General features: G+C 36.2%; 1 protein-coding gene across 4 annotated transcripts; it reads right to left on the bottom strand.

Moving 5' to 3' along the window:
- Positions 1-1915: 1915 nt before the first annotated feature.
- On the bottom strand, positions 1916-19838 carry RSRC2 (arginine and serine rich coiled-coil 2). Of its 4 annotated transcripts, none has more exons than XM_019467579.2 (10): positions 19698-19838; positions 15741-15897; positions 14365-14408; positions 11699-11889; positions 10445-10648; positions 8117-8239; positions 6007-6086; positions 4580-4809; positions 4035-4124; positions 1916-2887 (listed from the first exon to the last, which is right to left on the bottom strand). In XM_019467579.2, the coding sequence occupies exons 1-10, from the start codon at positions 19701-19703 to the stop codon at positions 2708-2710; spliced, it is 1305 nt and encodes a 434-aa protein (XP_019323124.1). In that variant the 5' UTR covers positions 19704-19838; the 3' UTR covers positions 1916-2707. The 4 variants fall into 4 exon arrangements, with proteins under 4 accessions (XP_019323124.1, XP_019323123.1, XP_019323127.1 ...); XM_019467578.2 differs by having other exon boundaries at positions 4580-4812; positions 19698-19837; XM_019467582.2 differs by lacking the exon at positions 19698-19838 and adding an exon at positions 13467-13544 and having other exon boundaries at positions 4580-4812; positions 11699-11911; positions 15741-15813.
- Positions 19839-20048: the final 210 nt, after the last annotated feature.

Genomic DNA, 20048 nt, shown 5'->3' with positions numbered 1-20048 from the left:
GAGAGAGGGGAAGAGAGAATCCCTAGCAGGCTTTGCACTGCCAGCGCAGAGCTTGATGCCCGGCTTCAACGCACACAAACTGTGAGATCACAACCTGAGCTTAAGTTGGACACAACTGACTGAGCCACCCAGGCAGGTACCCCTCCCCATGCTTTTTTAAAGGTATGTTATTTTGAGAGTGTGAGGGACCACACGTGCGCAGGGGAAGGGCAGAGGGCAAGAGAGAATCTTCAGCAGGCTCCAGGCCCAGCACGGAGCCCTCAGCGACAAGGGGTTACATCCCCCCAACTGTGAAATCATGACCTGAGTGGAAATCAAATCGGATGCTTCACCGACTGAGCCACCCAGGAACCCCAGTACTTAAGCCTTCTAAGCTTAAGGTAATAAAAATCCAGCACTACCCAAGTTGGAAACCTCATCTCTGAATTTGCCTTTTCTTCAACACCCACACACAATTACAAAGTCCTATTCTAACTTCCAAGTTACCCTAAAGCCAATTGCTCTCACACTGTTCATCGTATCTAGCCCCAAACATTAGTGTAGTCTTTCACTCTTAGCGCCCTGCCTAGCTACCACTTCTTTAAAGTTATCTCCTGGACAGAAACCTATGTTCCTGTTGCTGACAAGGATAAACCCCAACATATCCATCTTTGAGGATATGAAACTAAGCAGAGGAACAGCCACTGAAAAGGGGGGGTAACACAAGGTTAACACATAACAAAACCATTAAGTAAGTCTCCCCTATAACTTCATTCACAATTGGATGTTCCCACTCCCCTTCCAGGACTCCATCAATTGCTTATTCAAGTTTCATAATGCGACTTAAAAATTATCTACATGCCTCCTTCTAGATCTGCATTGTCCAATATGGTTGTCTCTGGCTACATGGGACTGGCTATTGATAACTAAGTGCGTCTAGTAAAAATTGCGATGTGTTAAAATATACACTCGTTTTTAAAAATATGTAAAATCTCAACTAAAGTTACATATTACCTGTTGGGATAGACTAGTTCTATTTGTTTAAATTTGGTTACAATTTTTAAATTACTGCTCTAGATGAGGGCAGGATGGATCCTATCACTCATAATGTATGGCCAGCTCCTAAAATAATATAGAAAAACACAGGACACAGTGTATGCTTTAGTATCCACACTGCCTTCTGTAAGCCCATGAAAATTTCTAATGACGTTGATTTGAGAAAATATAGCTGACTTGAATTTGTGGGGACTCCAGAACGAAAAAACAAAAACCATGGTACCATTCCCCCAAAAAACCTGTCACTCAAGCATGAAGAGCCATTTCTTCATAAAATAATTGTGCTCTGGAAAAGCTAAGCCCTTTACCAATGTATATGAAAAATCTTACGACTACACATTCATCACAAAAACATGCCCAATAAGCAAGTTGACCAGAGTTATGAACTCATTTTAAAAATAAAAGCGTTAAAGGGTGCCTGGGTGGCTCAGCTGGTTGAGCATCCGACTTCGGCTCAGGTCACGATCTCATGGCTGGTGAGTTCGAGCTCCGCATCAGGCTCTGTGCCGACCGCTCCGCCTGGAGCCTGCTTCGGATTCTGTGTCTCCCTCTATGCCCCTCCCCCGCTCATGCTCTTGTCTCTCTCAAAAATAAACATTCAAAAAAAAAATTAAAAAAAAGGTGTTAAGTTTTTACCATTAAGCATGCTTCCCTTGTTGTATTGTGCTACTACATTATAAAGTTGTTTTCCAACGAATTTTTCTAGGGAAAGGTGAAAATTATGACTTTGTACCAATAAAAGCAAATGAATTACAAGTTCTGCGGTTCTCCCCCTCCACCCTGTTTATGCCCTATTTAATTTAGTGACAAAGTAGTTTTCTAACATTTTAGTACTAGTGAAGACTTCAAAGGGATAATGAGCAAAGGGCATACCAAGAACTTGTTACAAGGCACTTTATTAAAATAAAAGTGCTTACATCCCTTTAACGTATTAATCTATTTCCTGAATAACATGGAATATTGAACAAATATTGTACACCAATTCTGTTCCTTAGAGTAGTAGGAAAACAGTATTAATGTTTGTTACTCCTCCCAACTTTTTACATTTTTGCTCACCATGGTATTGCCTAGAGCATATTTAACTGTTAAAAAAAAAAAAAAAAGGAATTTCTACCTAGTGTTCTCTAATAGCAATTGCAAAATGCTACAAAACCCATCAAACAAATTCAAATAAGAATTCCAGGTAACTTATATTAACACCAGTTTTGAGAAAACCATTTTTATTATCATCACCACCCAGCTTATTTGTGCTGGATTATGTACCAAATGGCCAGATCTTCTAAAGAACATCTACATAACATTTCTTTCATGTTTCAAGAGATGAAAATAACTGTACAAGGTTAAGTACAAAAGTACACAAGACAGCGGACACGAAATATCCATGTATGAGATTTTATCCCACCTGCAGCTTTTATATATTTGAAAAGTAGAATTCATGAACTAAAAAATATTGTCCTTCTATAGTCCTGTCAAGTTTAATGGAAGTGTGTTTAACCTGATTACAACACTAACACCAGTATCACTGATCTGATATTTACAAAAAATCGTATTTTTCAATAAATTAAAGTCAATGCAACACCCATGCAAGCTAGAATGCTAGCTGTTTGGTGAACAAGGACCTGACATCAGAACCAGAAGTCTATAAAGTCCCAAACAGTAGGTCTGATCTTTTTCAAACTGCATCCATTCCTCGCATTGATGATGTGAAACCCAATCCCATTCCTCTTTGTGTGTGGGTCTGTGATCTTGCCATTTCATACTGAGCATCTAGATTTCTAAATACTTCTTCCTGTTGCTTCAAAGTCTTGTAACTTTCTTCATCAACTGAGCTACATCCAGCTTCATCTTCGCTCTAAACATCAGATAAAAAATATATTGTTAAAATTAACACAGATGAGAAAAAAGGTTTTTTCTCACTTGACAGTACTTATGATAAATCACATTTTTTAGGATATGGATTTGACCTTATTTAGCTCCCATTCATCCATTTAGCACGTATGAAGTACAAGGCAATGTTCTAAGTATTGGGAAGGACCAGGAGATATGCTATTTTAAAAAGGCAGGTGAAGAGTGCCTGGGTGGCTCGGTCAGTTAAGCATCCGACTTCGGTTCAGGTCATGATCTCATGGCTTGTCAGTAGGAACCCCGCGCTGGGCTCTGTGCTGACAGCTCAGTCTGCAAACTGCTTCGCATTCTGTGTCTCCCTCTTGCTCTCTGCCCCTCCCCCGCTCATGCTGTGTCTCAAAATAAACATTGAAAAATTAAAAAAAAGAAAAAAAAAAAGCAGGTGAGACAGGACTATAAAGAAGTTGACATGTGAGAAGAAACCAAGAATGATGCAGGGACCTGAGGGAAGAAAAGGACAGGGAAAGCTAGCAGCAGATGCAAAGGTCCTCTGGCATTGTTCCAAAACAGCCAGTTCAGTGCAGCTTGCTTTAAGCCAAATATCCTTTCGATGAAAAAAACACATTCCCTTAAGTAATAATACCTGAGCATTTGTGAAGTTTTCCCAATCGTCATATTAAATCTAATACTGGACCTGTACATTTACACTTTACTCAGGAAAAAAAAAAATCTAAATAAAAACTTAAAACAAAAAAATCTATGTCTTAATTTAAAAAAACTCCCTGGAAATTTTAAAAATTAAGATTCTATTCCAAGTGCACTTAGCTTTTTTAAATGAGCATTTTTTTTTTAGGCAAATTCATTACTTCCCATTTATAATTTCATTTTTATTTACTAAGTAAAGCTTACAATCTTAAAAATGGTTCATCTAAGGTATAAGCAAGTTATAATCAACATGTTAATTTAAATGGAATAATTTGTATTGTCAACTAACTAGTGATAACATAATTCTGTGAAATTAATCTGAAGAACATTAACAAGAAAGCATCAGAAAGAACCCAAAGTTGACACATTACTGAAATAACTTTTAGATGGAGGAACAATGTTAACCTGAAAATGTTAATATGAATTTTAATTCCAACCATGTAACTCACCTTAATACCCATTAGTTTCCTGAACTTGACATTTTGGTCCTTGTTTCCAAAATTCAATTTTTCCCATATTTCAGCAGACTGGGATTTGTCCTGTTAAGAAACACTCAACTTTTAGAATACATAAAATTTAGGTTCTCTTTTATCAGGTTACTAAATCTCTCTGTAAAAGAAACAACAGCATTTATGGCATTCTACCAATGGAGTTTATCATCATTATTTTAAGATTCTTATTACAATGTAATGAAACAAAGAACTAGAAGTACTTCACATTATATCCTTCATGGAAAAAACTTAAGCTAAGAAGCAGCTTCTTCACCCATTATAAATTTACAGGAATACTGTGTTTTTTTTTTTTTGTTTTTTGTTTTTTCCTACAACTGGACTTAGATCATGCTTTTTCCAAAATTAAGTAACTGTGGTAAATTAAACTATTCCAATCAGGTTTGCAGAATAAACAACCCAAACCAATCCTTTCCAATCCACTGTTGCTCTGAACAACTACTTATTAGGTACAAATGACAATAAAGAGGAATTAAAGAACTTACCCCTTCTTTCTTGCCCTGCCAAAGCATTTTCCTTTTTTTCTCTTGTTCAGCAAATTTCATTGGATTCACAGCTGCTGGGTTGTAATAGCTAGGTACAGCTATTCCGGTCTCTGCCAAAGCTTTAGCCTGCAGGGCAGCCATCTGAGCTGCCATAGCTATCTGAGGGGTAACTTGCGTTCCCGATGCCAACAAGGCAGCAACATTGAGAACGGAACCTCCGGTGGCTGCAGCTGCTGAAGAGAAGGGAAGTACAGATTTCTAGACTAAGCAAAGCAAACCTCCTAACTTACAGCAGTGCATTTACATGTAAGAACTAATCTACAAAAAGGCAGAATATTTTCACCAAAATAAGGAAATGCATGTTAGTTTATAAAGCAGTTAACAGGTTAGGAAAAATTTACTGGACGTACTTTTAACATTTCCTGGATGTGATCCTTTATACATACTTTACATATCTGAAAATAGTAAGGATTCTACAAACAGTAAAAAGATTCATGATTTCAATGAAAATGAACTATGGTGCTTGTAGCTAACTTGTAACACAATAAAAACAGCCCAACATGGGGCTCGAACTCAGGAACCGTGAGATGACCTGAGCTGAAGTCAGATGCTGAACTAAGCCACCCAGGCACCCCTAAAAACTTTCATTTTTACAGTCTTTAAGCTTACAAAAGGATTTAAGACATTTATTTGAAACTCTTAAACGAGTATTTAAGATATTAAGGAAGACACACATAAAACAAATACTAAGCCCAAGTCCTATAAAGGTTAAATGCCATGCCTGGTGTTTCCATTTTAAGTGGTTGAGTCAGGAACTGCATCAATTTTCTATCAGTCCAGGATATAAGCTTAAAAAGCTCTCTCCATTACTAATATCGTGGCAATCCAGTTATGAAAGTTTTGAGGAAAATAACAATTTGTACAATTCAGGTAATTTCAAGAAGCACCAACTAACTAGAAATGTCAACAAAACAAAAAACACCTTCCAGGTTACATTCCATACAACTCAACAAGCACTCTCTGATCATCTTCAATCAGGCAATGTTTGTGTTATGTCGAAAGTCTTGATTTCTTATCCAGGTTTAGCCATCATTTTATTAAACTGCATTTTCTCAAAAATCATGACTAAAAGACGTGCAGTACGGCTAAAGTTTAAACAAGAACAGTGACTATTCACTTGCCAAAATTACGTCCATCAACTAATTAAGAAACATATATGCACGAAGAAATTATGAGCTATGAAAGTTAACATCAAAAAGTAAGTTATCCACATTTCAGTAACATTGACCAAAACAAACGAAGCAAGGTTTACCGTGCACTGCTGGCTAGCAAAGATCACGGGTGATTTGCTTCCATTATTTTTCTGAATTTTTCAAATTTTCTATAAGGAAATGCCATACACTTCCATAATAAAGAAAATAAATTACCTGCAGCTATTTCTTGTTGTTTTTGTTTTTCAACCATTTCTTTTTCTCGCTGTTCTTGTAATTTCTTTGCCCTTTCCAACCTGTCAATAACAATTGCAATGAATTTAAAATAACGCTCAATATAAAACCATTATTTATCTTTGTACTTCTCCACACGTACAGACACGAGACAATATAGAATTTTAAATTAAATTTAACACATTGGTATCTGAATATGGGAAAAAAAAGCATTCGTTCTGAACATATCAGCCACAGTTAAAAGAACTATTTCAGTATTTGTTTTAAACATTTTTAAATTCACGGAACAACCAAAAACTGGAATAGTTTTTACACACAGTTCTCACGGAGAGTATTTTGAAAAAATAAAAATTATTCAGTCTTGAACTGGAAACATGAAACATAAATTCATCTCCAAATGAAAGAAAAACAGGTTCTGGTTCACTCTAAATTCACTAATACATACATATACTAAACGTGCTGTCAAGCCAGTATCTATTTCTTATATAGCGAGTTGTAAGTAATATCATCTTCATGAGTTCCTGAAAGAGAAGACTCTTTTCTTCAAAGGATTACTGATTTCCCAATCATAAGTTAAAAGCCACCCCTTCCTCCTTCAATTTGGTATAAAAGGACAAAAATTAGGGAAAAGATTTTGTTTCGGGGTACTACAAGTAGTAAAATACAGTGATAGCAAATGGGCATTCACTTTAGCAATTGCTAAAATTTACATTACATGAATATAACAATCTATAATTTTATTCCCATTTATTGATCACATATGCAACAAAGAAACAGTACAGACTTGATTTTGTGCTTGGGGATAAAAGTTTCTGATTAGGGATAACAGTAAAATGTTGGTCCACATATGTGAAAAATATTTTCAAATGAGTTTAAACATTTCGTCCTTATTTTTTAAAAAAGGAACAACAACGGTCTACATACTACAGTTTCTTATTAACCAAAGATTTCCCTTCAAACTTCAAATTAGCCAAAGAGCAATCTGGTATTCTGAAAAAAGTTATTTCATATAAATTTATCTGAAAATCACTAAGCAGATTATTTAAGTCAAAATAGTTTTAGATGCTAGAAACAGCTTCAAAAGTAATAAAAGCCCCAAATTAAAACACACCCAACTTAATAAGAATACAGGGCTTAAAAAAATACTGGCCAGGCTTAATCGGCTATTCTTTATAGATTAGTTCAATACTATTATAAATTACTTCTTCATTTCGTTGATTTTAGTTTCAGGAAGAAAATATAATTGACTATTATTGGTTGCATATTTAAAATGGCCATTGCAGGTTGGAATTAACACCATTCACTAAGGTGAATGGAATGAAGAAGGGGCGAGCTCACACCTTTGCTGCTGCTGCTGTTCAGCTGGAGTTTCTGCCAGGCTGGGTTCACAGGGCAGCAGCCCATCAGGTTACATTGTGATAACTGTATTTTTGTAATGAAAAAAAAAAATACAAACTCAATTTCATAAGGAAAAAAACCCCCAAATCAAAAGTATAGTTTTCAGAATATGGGAAAACCTGCAAACAAGCACTTGGATTTTACTTTACTTCTTCCCTCTCTCTATAAGGGAGTTCTTTCAATGATTTTGCACGTTTTGGCCAGACAGCCCTACTGTGTGTCATCCCACAATTATCAGAACATCTTTGACGTTATTTCAAAATTAAACCATACAACAATCTCATGCTATCAGCAGTAAAATTTACAAGATCAAATAAATCACCTTGCAATGTTAAGCAATTTCAGAGGCGAAATTTAAGAGTTTTTGAATCAGACCTAAGATTTCTAAAGAGTTTCAATTGCAAACCAAAAATATTTAGAAGCCTAAATTTGAGAAAAATGAAACAGTTAATCACGAAGGGAAAAAAACAAACTGTTGCAGACATTGTAATCTCTCCAGTTGGACAAACTGGTAAATGTTTAAAATGAGAATTAACGAATTACTTACTTATGAGTTCTACATCACAGAGCTGGCACAATAGCATAGCTAGATTTAATCATTTAACTTATATGAAACCATTCACTTTGTCCACACAATTGAGTATCTACTTCCAGTTGAAAAAATGAAAAACACATCAATAGAAAACATACGAACCTCCTAGCTAAAGCTTCTTGTGCATCCATTGCTGTGTTTCTGCCTCTGAAGGGAGGTGGACTGGGAGTTCGGCTTAAACTTCTGCTAAATCTTCTTGGTTTTTCAATTCTCTTCTTTCTATCTCTGTGATAAATCATATTTCACATGTTGCAATACAGCCAAGTAATAATAATTACCTCACTTAATCAAAACCAATTATATTTACATGGGTACCAAACCGTAGATAATGTACTTCAAACCCTTTCCTCTCCACCTCTGCCCTACAGCTTCCACAAGGTATCAAGGTTCCCTGAATGTGCTGCTAGTTTTCTGCAAGTTCATTTAACCATCCCAGTTACAGACATTTAGAATGTTTCCAGTCTTTTGTTTGCTCTTACAGTGTTACAAAGATAAACTTTATACTGTTATTTTATGCTTACATAAGTGAATATATAGGATAAATCCCTAGTAGCAAGATCCATAGTTTAAATGTTCCTAGTATTTTAATCTACAATGAATTAGTTCATAAATGTTAAAAATCCAAAGCACATTATCAGAACAAAAGAATTAGGAAAATTAAAGATTAAAAATAAAACAAAAAACAGGCAGCGATCAGAGTGGAGTAACAGTGGCCAAAACTAGAATTGCCATTAAAAAAAAAAAAAAAAAAAAAAAAGCTAGAAATGCCATAAATAATGGCCTGTATTGCCCAAATGGAGAATAAAAATTATGGTAGTTAATGGTGAAATCCATTTACCCTAAATTCACTAAACCTCCTAACTGGTAAAGTTCAAATTAGTAACCTATTACAAACTAAAACTACTGATATACTGAAATGCCTGGGTAGCTCAGTTGGTTAAGCATCCAACTTCAGCTCAGGTCTCACAGCTTGGGAATTTCAGCCCCATATCTGGCTCTGTGCTGACAGCTAGGAGCCTGGATCCTGCTCTTAGGGTTCTGTGTCTCCCTCTCTCTCCACCCCTCCCTTGCTTGTGTTCTCTTTCTCTCTCTCTCAAAAATAAACATTAAAAAAAAAAAAGCTGAGGGGCGCCTGGGTGGCTCAGTCGGTTAAGCGGCCGACTTCGGCTCAGGTCATGATCTCGCGGTCTGTGAGTTCGAGCCCCGCATCAGGCTGTGCTGACAGCTCAGAGCCTGGAGCCTGTTTCAGATTCTGTGTCTCCCTCTCTCTCTGGCCCTCCCCCTTTCATGCTCTGTCTCTCTCTCAAAAATAAATAAAAAATGTTAAAAAAAAATTAAAAAAAAAAAAAAAAAAAAAAAGCTGATATAGTGATCAAAAGTGATAAACCAAGTTACTGTAATAAGCACAGTCTACTTTTACCTGTATTTCAGTCTTTACAGACTTGAGCAGTAAGCTAATAAAAAAGCTTTTTCTATTACTTTAACATCAGGACCTCTGCATATACGTACACTATTAATAACTGCCATATGCAAATATAATTATAAATATATCCTCTGAATATTTACATTTTTTCTCTTGTGCTTTAAAAAATTTTTTTCTATTTTATTTTAGAGAAAATGGGGGGAGGGGCAGAGGGAGAGAATCCCAAGCAGGTTCCATGCTCAGCATGGAGCTGATGCTGGGATCGATCCCAAGACCCTGGGATCATGACCTGAGCCAATATCAAGAGTCAGGATGCTCATGTGACTGAGCCACCCAGGTGGCCCTTCTCTTATTTCACTTCCTGTCTCAACAAATTAAAGCCTCCCCTCAAACAAGTCAGGTTTGAATAAGCTCATCTTTCTGAATGTCTGAGATAGCATATAGAGTATGGTGGGTTAAGCACTCGTATTCAGACACACTTGGGACTTGGTCCTGACAGTACTATTTAATAACTGTATCATTTGAGGCTTCCTAGACAAGTTACTTAAGGTTAAGTCCAATGGTCTGAATTCACAAAACAATTGTTTTGCTACTATGATTTTAATGGGACTATTCCTACCTACACTTCACAGAGTATCTGATTAAATGAGTATACGTAAGAATGTTATGCAAATGTTCAGGTTTGTTCTTTATTCGTCAGAATGTGATAAAAAAAAATTTTTTTTTATGTTTATTTATTTTCATAAGGAGAGATGGAGACAATCTCCCGCAGTGATGGTGGGGAGCCCAATATGGGGCTCGAACCCATGAACCACGAAATCATGACCTGAGATGAAACCAAGACTCAGATGCTTAACCAAGTGAGCCATGCAGGCGCCCCATGATCAATATATTTTATAACTCTAAATAAAATTCTGATCCACAATTTTGATGTTTTCATAGCGAGAGAAGATGAACAGACCCTGTGAGGGACCTATCTAATTTTATTCATGATCATGACTACTTACCGACTTCTACTCCTTGTCCTACTCCTGCTTCTGCTTCTATGCCTGTGTCTTGATCTTGAACGGGACCGAGATCGGATCCGACGTTTTCTTTCCCGGCTTCTGGATCTTGATTTCTTCCTCTCTCTGCTTCTGGATCTTGACTTCTTCCGCTCCCTACTCCTGGATCGAGACTTCTTCCGCTCTCTGCTTCTACTACGATGACGCCTAAAGATAAAGCCCACAAATTTGTAGTTACTTAGAGAAGTATCTTTTCAAACTACAGACATTATGAATTATCTACCATGTGTGCTGTCAAATCAGGCTATAAACTACTCTGTATTGTATATAGAAAGGATAATTGAAGCTTTTAATGAAGGAAGTTACAACAAATGGGCCTTTATTCTTGTTTGATGATGCCTCAGAGGGAACACAGTAAAGCTGTAACATGCCAAAAATGCAATGCATCCTACCCCAACTTAAGATTCTGTTTAATAGTTTAAAGTCTACTATTGCCTCATTGGAGTATTTATGCAACTTAAAGATGACAAGTTAATCTATTACTGAAAAATTCTGACCCAGTTTGATACCACCTATTTCCACAAACTCCAAACATGATGTTAAACACTGCTTCTTAAAGCAAAATTCCCACAAATTTCAGCCATGACCCAGTCTCTAAAAAAAACCTTTTCACCTATACCACACAGTATCAGCAAATTCTACACCAACAATGTAAAAGGATCATTTTATTGGCTTAAACATAGTTCAGCTATGTAACTTTTTAACTACAAGAAACAGATAAATTACAAAATTAAAAACAAACAAACAAACAAAAAGCACTTCACTAACTGAATGTGTGAATCATCATCATCCTTTACCCCCCCGTCTTGGACACCATTTTTGCCTTTATCTGGTAACAATGTCCCAAAGATTTCGGCAACTAATGGACATCAGTAGGCAAGAGAAGAGGTCAAGTTAGCAAACACATGTATTTTCTTCTCCTTCCATGTTTGAGAGAGAGCACACATATGTGTGAGAATCCCCAAGTAGGCTCCTCCCTGTCAGTGCAGAGCCTGACGTGGAGTTCAAACTCACTAACCATGAGATCATGATCTGAGCTAAAATCAAGAATTGCTCAACTGACCAAGCCACCCAGATGCCCCACCAAATATACGTATTTTCTAATTAAGACTGTTTGGGTATTGCTGGATTAATGAGAAGCTTTACATAACATAGCTCTACGGATGGCAGTCACTTATAAATGCCCAAACTACTTACCTTTCACGAGACCTAGATCTTGAGTGACTTCTGCCTCTTGATGACTTTCTTTCTTTGCGTTTGTGTCTGTCCTCGCCATTTTCAGATGAATTTAGTCGTTCTCTTCCTTTATCAGAAGAATGTTCTTTGTCATTATGTTCCTCAGACTTGTGTTTCTTAGATGATTTATCTTTGGATTCATGTCTTCTTGCCTGTTTTAAGAAGAAGTTGGTTCTTTCAGGAAAATAGTGCAACAAAGAGAGTTAGTATGGGTATCAGTAGACAAAAATGTTGAGATGCAACATTAGTAACCTTAGGAGTGTGTGGCAAATAAAAAAATGATCTAGTTTCACATCACCCAATGTTGCAGATGAATACTACTAATCTTTGTCTTTATAAATCCCCCAAATGCAGTTTCCTCCCCAAATTAACACAATTAAAACAATGATTTTCAATGTTGAAATAATATTGAAAAACCATCATTATCAGAAAAAAGGATTCCCTGATGTTTCTTTTTTTATCTAAAAGAGTAGGGAGATACACATCAAAGCTTTCAAAATTTTCCAATAAACCTTTTAGAGAAACAAACCACATACACATATATACATCAACTTCTAAAACCAGAGTACATATCATTTACGTTTAAAAACAGTAACAAAGATGATCAGGACACAAAGAAATGCACCAGAAAACGCATTTCAATTAGGTAGCTAAATAAGATTACTCTTACTAATTATTAGTATTTTCTGCAATTTAAGTTACTTTACGCAGAGTTGAAGTGTCCTTTTTAAAGCTATACTGCCACATTCTCTCTAAAAGACGGCTCTTGGTTTTTCTCCCAATGTCTAAACTGTGATGCAATCACTTTTCATCTTGCAATATCCCAACGGGCTTGGAGTTCTATTACATTTCATGTACCTAGGGTAGAAAATGGCAACCGTATCTGTTTTAATTTTTACAAAATCAAACTAGGCATAATATAATTAACCCCTACACCATTATACAATACCTACTTTCCCCATACTCTGAAAGATTTAAAACCAAGGCTTTTGCTTTCACAAAATAGGCATTCAGAGACCGAGCTAAAATTAATTGCATGATCAAGTCTCCATCCTACACTCACACACCAAATTAGGAAGTGATAAACATTAGATCTCCTCACATTAAGTTGTCAAACCCATCTTTTAGGTAAGGCTTAAAATCCCAGACATCTCAGAATCACAATTTTAAAGCTGGAAGGAAATTCAGATGGTCTAAATTCCCCTTACTGTAAGTATGACTATACTAAGATCTAAGGTCACAAAGCTACATGGTAGCAGCTGAACCCAGACCCCATGTTCTTCTGATGCCCAGGACACTGCTTTTCTACCACAACAGGACACTTATCTCATGTTTCCCAAACAGGCCATAGCATGTTTCTTTCCACTCAAGATTAACTTTTCTTAAAAACAAAAAACTTGGCCAAACATTTTGGAACATGCATGATATATCTGAAAAGAATCATAGTAAGTTAATATTTTGCAGAAAAACAAGAGACCTGGAGACACACCTAAATTTTACTTTCATTGCCAGTTCTCTATAATATGAACTTATAAAAGTTATTTCCTTGATTTTGCCATATAGTGGCAAACTGGAAAAGCTTTAAATGGTTCAACTTCCAAAGGTTTTAGAGTTTATTTCAATCCAGGTTTCCAAACATAACATTACTATTAAAAAAAAAAACATTAAAACCCTTAACTGATTTAAGATATACTTAAGGGAAATAGGAGTTTGAATGACTAATAGTTACCTTATCATGAAGTAGGCTTATTATTTTGCTATCTGAGTCTGCAGCGTCTTCAGTTCAGTCTCTTCGCGCATTAGCACGCTGAGTATGATTTATTATAGAAATGTTATCATGTGAGCTAAACAAAATAGTCATTTTCACAAAAACTCTCCTAAATTAAAAATTTAACAGAGCTTCCATTAGGGGAAGAGGTGAAGTCCCTGCCCACGTTTTTTTTTTTTTTTTTAGGAGTCCCTTGCCCAGCCCCCATAAGATTCTTCTCCTCCCTTTTTGGCTCCTACTTCTGTTCTTCCTTGTTGGCTCATCCCTTGTCTTCTCAGGTGGGCGAGCAAGTTAACTCCTCTGCAATACAGCTGCTGTCTTTTTTCCTCAAGTTTTGCTGTCACCGCCACCTTTCCAGCTGTCCCTCACAGACCCTCTTACTTCAAAATTCAATACTACTTTTAGGGAAACTGAACTGGTTTGCTAATGAAAAGAGGACTCTCGTTACCTTCCATAAAGAAAAAGTAGCCCACGGATCTCTAGGATATTGCTACTTAAAGATGATTGCTATTTAAAAATCCTGAGCAGTCGTCAGGCATAAGGAGACTCGGGACCTCAGATTAATGGAAGCTCTGTGTGACAGGCCTAAAAAAACCAATTATAATCTTCATATGAAATTTTTATTGTGAATATTTTCACAACATAATAAAATTAATAATTTTTGAATGAACTTTTCATATAAACAACTATCTTCTTGAACAATGATGAATCCATATCATGCTTATTTTATAACCCAATTAACCTTTTAAATTTCAAGTTTTGGTACTTACCTTGATGAAATCATATATTCACACAAACATTTCTACCAGATATTTTACAAGAATTTTAAAGTGCCTATTCACTACAAAGTGTTAATTACCTCTTTGCTTCTGCTCCGGCTCCTGTGTTTTCTTCCTTCATTATCTGTAAACACATACAAAAGTTCACCATAAACAAAGATACAGAAATATCTCAAAAGCAAATTCTAACAGGTAAAAGACAATTTCCAGTCCTTCTTCCCCACCCTTTTTAAAGTAGGCTTCATGCCTTGTGTGGAGCCCAACATGGGGCTTAAACTCACCACCCTGAGATCAAGAGTCAGACCCTTAACAGACTCTAGTCCATTTTGCTTAATTAAAATTCTACTTACTTTCAAAGACTATTTTTTTATGGCAAGGTGGGATTATTCTAGTTAAGACTGTATGTATTTGAAACAAATCAAGCCATCTGTACAAACCAGATATAACTGAGAGTAAGCAAAAAAAAAAAAACAAAAAAAAAACAACCTCCATGACAAGTCAAAAACAGATACTGTCTTTCAGTTTGTCACAGACTCTTAATTTACAAAACATTCTGACTAGCCCATCTTGTTTTCCAGTCCACAGAAAATTTATAAAAGGGCTTAACAGAGGTACACAAGAAAAACAAAACAAGAATGCAAAAAAAGAAACAGGTTGAACTATATTTGGCTTAAGTGGTGAGAAGGGTGCTATAGTTTAGAATAATTTCCATTCAAAACTGATTTTAATACTGTACAGTTTCAAATATATATGTAAAAATATGTATCTGAACTATCTTATAGATAATTATCTGTGGGCACAAAGGATAAAAAACTAGAGCTCAGGTCTTAAAATTCTCTTAACTCATTACCATTCTACTTTTCACTTAACCTCTTCATTATGTAGCAGTACTAGTTAAAAAAAAAATATACAGCAAAACGTCACGCTTCCTATATCATATCAATCTATTCTTTTTCAGGTTAATGAGTAAGGAACATCTCAAAACGCCAAAATGTCTTGCTTCAGAAATATTCTAACATTAAATTAATCAAAACACAAGGTTAAACACCTTCTTGTATTGTATATCAAAGCATGTTAAAGAACTCCAGAAAAACATACCACTGCCCAGACCACAGCTTTCAAAAACATTTTCCCAATGTTGAAAAAATGAAATTTAAACATCTCAGGGTGGACAAATAATTACTGTGACACAAATAAATTTTGTGACACAAAAACACATTTTTGAAAAATATGTATATATTTGTCTTTGGAGAAGTTATAAATTTCTGCATGAAGACATTTATGCTTTTCATAATTAAAAAATTCTCCAGAAAATCACCAATGTACTTTTATTCATTTCTCGACTGGGGGAAAAAAACATTAATTGTATCAAAAACTAAATGTATGTTTTACACACACATCTAAATGGATTATAACAAATGCTGATAGTGGTAGTTACAGTTCCAACAACTCATACCTGACTTTCGTTTTCTTTCTCTTGACCTTGATCGTGATCTTGAGTAATGATGTTTTGAGGCTCTAGGAGAAATAGATACATCTGACTGCTCTTTTTTCTTATCTCTATCTGGGGATGTCTTTTCTGGGGCTAGTCCATCTCGCTCTGTGTCACTAGCCTAGAAGTTTAAAGAAAAATGATTATAAGTTCTTAATTACATTTAAAATATTCCAATTTCTTAAAAGAAAGGGAGGGAAAAGAATGATCCTTGAGTTAAAAAAAATCAATAAATCAGAAGGCTAATTTCTAAGTACCTATTCGTTGTGCCTGATAAACCTAAATAAATTGAAATGACTAACCCAGTAACAAAGATATATATGATTAGACTGATGTCTTTAACTTTAAAAAATCCTTATTTTCATAACTTTAAAAACAATGGGGGAAGGGGAAGAAGAGGGCTCCAAGTATTTTCAAAGAACATACATTCAAACAGAAAAAATACAGACCATTTCAGATTTGTGAAGTCATTTACCTGACTTTACCAATAATGCTTATTTTAAAATAGCATACACTAAAAAAGCATTTAAAATAAGTTGGTAAAAGTTAGAGACTCAAGTCTGAAAATCTAAGAAAACAGCAGAGAGAATGCTTCTAGATTATAAAAGAATAAACAGAAAATTAACTTACCTATCTGAGAACCCAATCTTAATTTCATTAACCCTCTTTAATGAAAACAGCCCCCTGGCACAGTGCTGCTGCAAAATATGGTCTGCCTCTCCTCACATATGCTCTGGGCTATGGAAACATTAAGTTGTTTCTGCTTTAAAGCATTTTATAAATTTTCACAATGCAATTAAAAAAAAAATTAAATTGTACGTATACTTTCCAAAGAGTCCTGACTTAGATTTTTTCATCTAAATATCAGTTTTGTTTTCCAGTTTATAGAAGGCAATTTCACCTGCCTTGCTCATCATAACAAACTACTCAGCAGAGCAATCAAACAAATGAATTCTTGTTACTAATTTCCAGTTAAAAAAAGTATTTCTGTGGCTGTTTAACTGTGCAGTCCAAATTACAAACAGCAGCATCATACAAAAAAGACATTGATTTAAATGAGTCATAGAAAAAAGCTTCAAGAAGCTAAAACCTGAACTGTTCCCAAATCAGATTTTGATAAAAGGCAGGGGAAACCGTTTCAGTAGTATTCAGAAGGTGGACCACTTGGCCCTTGACCTAAGAATAGTTTTTACATTTTTAAAAAGATTAAGCAAGCAAGAAATGAGACAGAAACTGTATGTTGTCCACAATGTCTAGAATACTTACTACCATGGTCTTTACAGAAAAATCTGAATTGGATAAAAAGGGAATCACTATAAATTTTCAGCAGGTGGAAAAAAATCACATGACAATGAATTTCTCCTTCCTTTAGGAAGATTAGTCCACAAAACAAATGCCAAGTAAACTAAAAGGGGAGTAATTTAACAAATGAAGGGGGAGAAATTGCACTATTTCAACAACTATTTACTGAAGAGTCACAAATGTGCCAAACTCAATGCTAGACTCAAAGAATAAAATGCTAAAAGATTTACAAGCTTAGTTGGGATGAAAGACATAAATGTGTTAAGCCTCTGACAATGGTTTAAAAAAAAAAAAAAGCAAACAAAGGAAACAACTAACTACTGGAGAGTTTCTTAGAATCATTCAAGGGTCTTGTCAGTTTTCTATGTATGGGTGATTTCTGGAATCATAAAATTTTTGTGGTGAAAGCTTTCATCGCATAGATTTGAGTTCAACTTTATCTTACAGCAAAGCTCCCCTAAGATGCTCTTTGTGCTCTACTTTCTAATAAATCAAGCTGTATCAATTAATCATGATTTTCACATTACCCATTTTCTTTTAATTCTCCTTCTCATCATTATCCTTATGGGCTACTTCAGAGATGTCTGTGATGTTAAGTGCTAATAAAGCTTACACTTGGTAAAACTGCAAAAACTTGAGCACTGCTATCACTTCTCTTGGGGGCATGCTGCAGAACCACTGGCACATGTCATTCACTTTTTCAGAGGTCATGACTAGAACTATAAACGACCTTTCCACGGAAAAATCAGCATCTAGCCCAGGTAGTACAGGTTTTCAGTCAAGTTTATTTACGTGCATCACAGAAGCCTGGCAATAGGGAAGTCAAATGCCCATGGCATAAGGGAAGACATCCAGTAATAGAAGCTATTAACTTATACCAAAAAGCCATTTTCATCTGTCAAACATATAGAACAAAAACCGTCCTAACACTAAACAGGTATGAATGATAGGTAGCCAGTTGGCCCTTATTTCCATGAGGCTATTTTATTTTATAGCAATAGCCTAATGAAAAGTATCCAAAAAAAACCCCCCCAAAAACAAAAACAAAACCCAACTGAATAAAATTTCTCTGATAAGTTCTTAACTTTATTTCGATTTAGCAGAGAGGTACATAAAAAATCTTAAATGCTAATTGCAAAGCCGTCTTCTACTCTAGCATTTGCTTTTTCAGAAGGCCACCAGTTATCCTAACATTTTAATCTTTTTTTAAACCCTAACAACGCTCAAGACCAAGTACACAAATCTTTTTCCAGTGCAAAGAAGGTACAGTGAATCTAATACTAGGCCACTTCTCCAGGGGACTGTGTCTTTTTATTGAACGAGGCACTGCAGGTCCAAATGTTTGAAATGGCTTCGTTTTTAAATTTGAGCCCAAGTAAAACAATGCTATTCTTTATTTAAAGTACCTTAAGGGGCCCAAAACACTAAACAAAGGAAAACATTACATCGATTAGTTGCACAAATATAAAAAAAGGCTTCCAGTTGTTTGAAACCTTATCAAAAATTGGTTAATTCAATTAGGCATTGGAGGAGGGGAGTGCAGAAACCATCCTAATTCCAGAAACCCTAATTTTTATAAAAGAGCAAACAAAAAATTTTTGTTATGATTATAGCCCTACTTGTTTTCGAAAAGGAGTAAACAGAACTTTTCTTTCCAGTGGAAAGGAATACAAAATGCTTGCATTTTTTTTTTTTAACAGTTTCAGTAAAAATGAAGTAATCACAATAACGCGATCCACCAGAATTGGGCATCTTATACTCAACAGCAGCCTTTTTTTTTTTTTTTTTAAGCACCATTGTTCTTATTTAAAATTAAACGGGTCAACGCAGGGTTCTTAAATTTAAAGAAACAACAGCAATGATAAGGCTTTATTATAATGCTTTTCAAAGACTTCAAAATGATTACATCACGAGCCTCTTCGGAAACAGAACAATCAGAAATCGTAGCTCCAAAGCCTTCCCGTAATTAAGCCGATTTTTTTTTTTTTTTTTTACTCCTTTTGAGCATCTTCCTCTGGTCCTTACTAAAAACAGATTAAGGTTTTAACAGGAGAAACACTAATCGAAATTATGCAACTAGAATCTTACTGAGCGTAAGCAAAAAAACCCAAACCAAACCAAAATAAAACCCCCAAACCAAAAAAACTGCTATGACTCTTTTCCCATTCTATCCACTACAGACAACGCCTTTTTGACCTAATACTTTTCCAAGACCCTCGCGCCCCCCCCCACCCCGCATGCTTTTTTCTCTCCTCCCCAGCCCTTCCCCAACACGGACATAAATTCCCAAGCCCTAATGGAACTCAATATAAACCACTAACAATGAGTAAGCTAAACTGGACGCCGGTCCGTGGGTCAGAAAGAATACAGGGCTGGAAAAAAGATGAGGAAAGTTCTGGAAAAAAAAAAAAAGACACTCCCTGAGGCTCCCCACCCCCATCGACACCGCCTCATTTCCCCCTCCCTACAGCAGGCAGCCATGATGGCGGGCGCAGAAAAAGGCCGCGGCGCCATTTTGTCCACACACACGCGCGGACAACAGCTCTGGGAGCCGTTCACCCACTCTTTGGGGAGTAGCAGAAAAACATCCCCGGCTTTAAACCCAGAGTTGGCACCTACCGCCATAGTCCAGAGTCCTTGCCGCTAGTGCGGCGCCTCCACTTGCCGCTCTCAACAGTACCGGCCGACCCGACGCTTCGCCACAGACTAAATCGCTCGCGCGAGAGACCCGGATGGCACAAAGGGGGATGAGGCCCGGTGCGTCGCACAGCTTGCTGGGAAAAAAAAAAAAAAATGGGTGGTGATAAGAGTCTCTATAGCAACGTGTTTGGAAGAGGTGATTGGTTGTTCTTTTGAAGGGGGCGTGTAAGGCCAGGAGGGGGGCGGCGCCAAGAAGGTACCCTTAGAATGCGCAGCCTGGAAATCGAAACGGGTGGAATTTAGGGTGGGGCGACTTCCTATTTCGATTCT

The sequence above is a fragment of the Panthera pardus genome, unplaced genomic scaffold (genome assembly GCF_024362965.1).
Source record: "Panthera pardus isolate Hobbes unplaced genomic scaffold, ASM2436296v1 HiC_scaffold_15, whole genome shotgun sequence".
Lineage (NCBI taxonomy): Eukaryota > Metazoa > Chordata > Mammalia > Carnivora > Felidae > Panthera > Panthera pardus.
This window is presented reverse-complemented; position numbering and strand designations above follow the sequence as displayed.

Coding starts and splice junctions, on each gene's coding strand:
- RSRC2 (XM_019467578.2), bottom strand. Junction 8,240..10,444: donor AGGACAAGGAGTAGAAGTCG/GTAAGTAGTCAT, acceptor GATTTATCACAG/AGATAGAAAGAAGAGAATTG. Junction 4,813..6,006: donor ACAACAAGAAATAGCTGCAG/GTAATTTATTTT, acceptor CCTTCTCTTCAG/CAGCTGCAGCCACCGGAGGT.